General features: G+C 37.2%; 1 protein-coding gene across 1 annotated transcript in view; it reads left to right on the forward strand.

Moving 5' to 3' along the window:
- Nucleotides 1-3,354, forward strand: part of pdgfrb (platelet-derived growth factor receptor, beta polypeptide) — a 37,627-nt gene that overhangs the window by 29,216 nt on the left and 5,057 nt on the right. Inside the window, exons 16-21 of the mRNA XM_015390949.1 lie at nt 50-216; nt 610-722; nt 843-965; nt 2,197-2,308; nt 2,862-2,961; nt 3,043-3,148. Coding sequence (XP_015246435.1) covers nt 50-216; nt 610-722; nt 843-965; nt 2,197-2,308; nt 2,862-2,961; nt 3,043-3,148 — 721 coding nt within the window. The remainder of the gene's footprint in view (nt 1-49; nt 217-609; nt 723-842; nt 966-2,196; nt 2,309-2,861; nt 2,962-3,042; nt 3,149-3,354) is intronic.

A 3,354-nucleotide genomic window follows, 5' to 3' on the forward strand; every position in this document is an offset into this window, starting at 1 on the left:
TTGGTCACTTGACTGATTTGGTGTCTACACATTATCTTTGTGCCCTCAGTTATGTGTCCTTTGGAAGCGAAAGCGATGGCGGGTACATGGACATGAGCAAAGACGAGCCTTCAATCTACGTGCCGATGCAGGAGCAACTGGACACCATCAAGTATGCAGACATTCAGCCATCTCCGTACGAATCCCCCTATCAGCAAGACCTCTACCAGGAACAAGGTGTGACTTAATCCCATACATGATTTCATTCAAGGAACTCTGGAGAGTATAGGAAATTATCAATTTTCCAGTTTCACAAAAGCAGAAGAGCATAAAGAATTACACATAATGGGGACAAAGAAAAGTGAAAAATTAGATAAATTACTTTGAAGAATATGAAATGGAGGCATCCAGTGACTTCCGCCTGCTTGTCATAGTCAAGGAATTTTATATTTATGCGTTAAGCAATGCAGCTAATTTTGGACCATATATACAAAGAGTAAAACAATCATAGAACCACATGAGCACCACATCATACACCACATTATATCACTGGACATCCCCATAATAAAGCCTGTAACAAGTCCCCTTCTTTGATCTCCTGTTGATTATCCTGCTATGTTTCTCCTTAAGGTGGAGGCAGACTAGATCTGGTGATTAGCGACTCCCCCACCCTCACCTACGACGACCTGCTGGGCTTCAGCTACCAGGTGGCAAAAGGAATGGACTTCCTGGCTTCAAAGAATGTAGGATGTTGATCCTGATGATTTCAATGAAATTGTGAAAGTAAGGTCTGAAACCTGACCTGCTTTCAGATCAATGAATATGAATAATAAAGAATTCATTAACTGATATTTCCATCACAGTGTGTCCATCGTGACCTGGCTGCCAGGAATGTATTAATCTGTGAAGGCAAGCTGGTGAAGATCTGCGACTTTGGCCTGGCCAGAGACATCATGCATGATTCCAACTACATCTCTAAAGGCAGCGTAAGTTGAAAATCATTGCTTTCTGCAATGTTTATTATTAGTGATGCAAAAATAAGGTTTTTTCTTGAAGAATTGCTGAAGACTCATCTGCCAAAACAACGGTGTGGGGGATTGCTGTAGACTAAATGAAAGCAAATATCCCTTTTTATTTAGATAGTTGCTAACAACATATATTTACCGCATGCTCATCCAGAAGGAGAGTCTCCTGCAAGTCAGTGACTTCAATGCAATCAGATGGTTTTTTTTGTTAGAAAACCAACCTGACTGTATGATCTGATTGAAATGCCTTTATAAAGTGCCTTGTGATGTGATTTCTGAATTGGCACAATATAAATAAAGTGAATTGAATTGAATCAATTACCTCAATTAACTTAAGGTAATTGAATCAATCAATCAAACTTAAATAAGAAATGTTTTTTTGAAATTACAAATTGTTTAAATTAATCAAACACATCGAAAAATGATGTTTACAAGCTCAATTATATGAAGACTCCCCCACTCATACTTATTTTTTCTCTTAGCAGGTTGCACCTTAAAAAGTTGCTTTTTATAGCCATAAAGAATTTTCTTGTACAAATCTAGCTCAGGGTGTTTTGACCTCTCTTTGTAGAATTGGTTGACATTTCAGCTTAGACCAAAAATGTTTAATATGGTTAAGGTCAGGGTCATTCCAGAGACTCAATATTAGCATGCTTCACGCTTTTTGGATGTGTGTTTGGAATCAATGTTCTATTAAACCACTAAGCCGGGCCTGGGTTTCAACCATCTGACCTAAAATGCCTCACAGTGTAGCAGTCGTGGAAACCACCAGTGGCTACCATGAAATTCGTTTAGCATCAACATAGTGAACTGAAAAGGTCCTTACAAAAAGAAACTCAAAAACCCTGTTTAAAATCTGAACCTGCAAGCTCCACATGGACAAACCAAATGCCTTTTTGAGAGAAGATTTAACATTCAGAGGAGACTAAACTATTTGTTTTCCCTTAGGGATAACGGTTATACTGAGGTTTTAAGGTTAAACTCTCAGAAGATAAAACACAGTAACAACTGTCAATTGCAAATATTGCACAGAAAATAGATATATTTTCTGTGCAATATTTAGATATTAGATCAAATAGATATGTACGCTAATTCTGTGAAAAATGAAAAACAGCAAACAACTATGTCCATGTTGACCCTGTCATATTTCACTAAAATGAAGTGTGTATCTATGTGCTTTTTCTTCATTCAGACATTCCTACCCCTGAAGTGGATGGCACCGGAAAGTATTTTCCACAATTTATACACCACCCTGAGCGATGTTTGGTCATATGGCATCCTTCTTTGGGAAATTTTCACTCTTGGTCAGTTTGAACTTTATACAGTGTAAATTTGCACACGCAGAACGTGCAGAAAGAGACAAATAATAAAAATGTGTTGCATACTTTAACTTTACCTGCAAAAGTTCTTGTCAGATCTGGGGTTTTTTCTGTAAACAGCAATACATAAAACTCTAAAAAAAAAAAAAAAAAAAAGAATGTACGTAGATAACTATTTGTTTGAAAACTCATATGAGGACTAAATCTTATTAGTCATAGTCAAGCACTGAAATCCTCATTTCCTTGCTTATTGTAAGTTTTTTTTTTTTTTCTTAAACACTCTTCCCATGAAGTCTTGAAGCCACTGTAAAAACAAAGAAGACTGTTAGATTGGTTAAAAACATGCTCACAATCTGCTCTCTGTGAGTCCAAAAGAAAGATCCTCTGTGCTGTCATGTCTCAGTACGGCTTACAATGCACTTTTAGGATCCCCTTTTGCCAATCACTTTTGCCAGAAATCCAACTTTAAAATATATATATTTTTAAAACCTGTCTGAATCCAGCTTTCCTGTTTATATATATTAAACTGTCCCTGCAGGAGGAACCCCTTACCCTGACTTGCCCATGAATGAAATCTTCTACAGTGCTTTGAAGCGAGGCTACAGGATGGGCAAGCCTGCCCATGCCTCTGATGAAGTGTGAGTCCACTTATCATTGTGTTGTCCTAAAAATCCTCCTCTCCCTGATTGAAACCCTATTTTATTTTGTTGATGTTGCAGGTATGAGATCATGAAGAAGTGCTGGGATGAGAAATTTGAGAAGAGGCCTGAGTTCTCACTGCTGGTGCACAATGTCGGAAACATGCTGATGGACAGCTACAAAAAGGTATCATTTATACCTACGATTAAAGGGGAGACACTGCGCTTATAGTTAGTTTTACTATATAATATATTTACCAACAAAGGTTTTACATAATACATAGAGTAAAATATCAATATCTTTAACTTGATGGCATCTAGTTTCATTCATCTGTTGTTAAGAGTCTGTTTTATAGTCAGTATTTTAGTTCACATTCCATGGACAGAGATTAA

The sequence above is a fragment of the Cyprinodon variegatus genome, unplaced genomic scaffold (genome assembly GCF_000732505.1).
Source record: "Cyprinodon variegatus isolate N-32 unplaced genomic scaffold, C_variegatus-1.0 Scaffold519, whole genome shotgun sequence".
In the NCBI taxonomy this organism is placed as follows: Eukaryota; Metazoa; Chordata; class Actinopteri; order Cyprinodontiformes; family Cyprinodontidae; genus Cyprinodon; species Cyprinodon variegatus.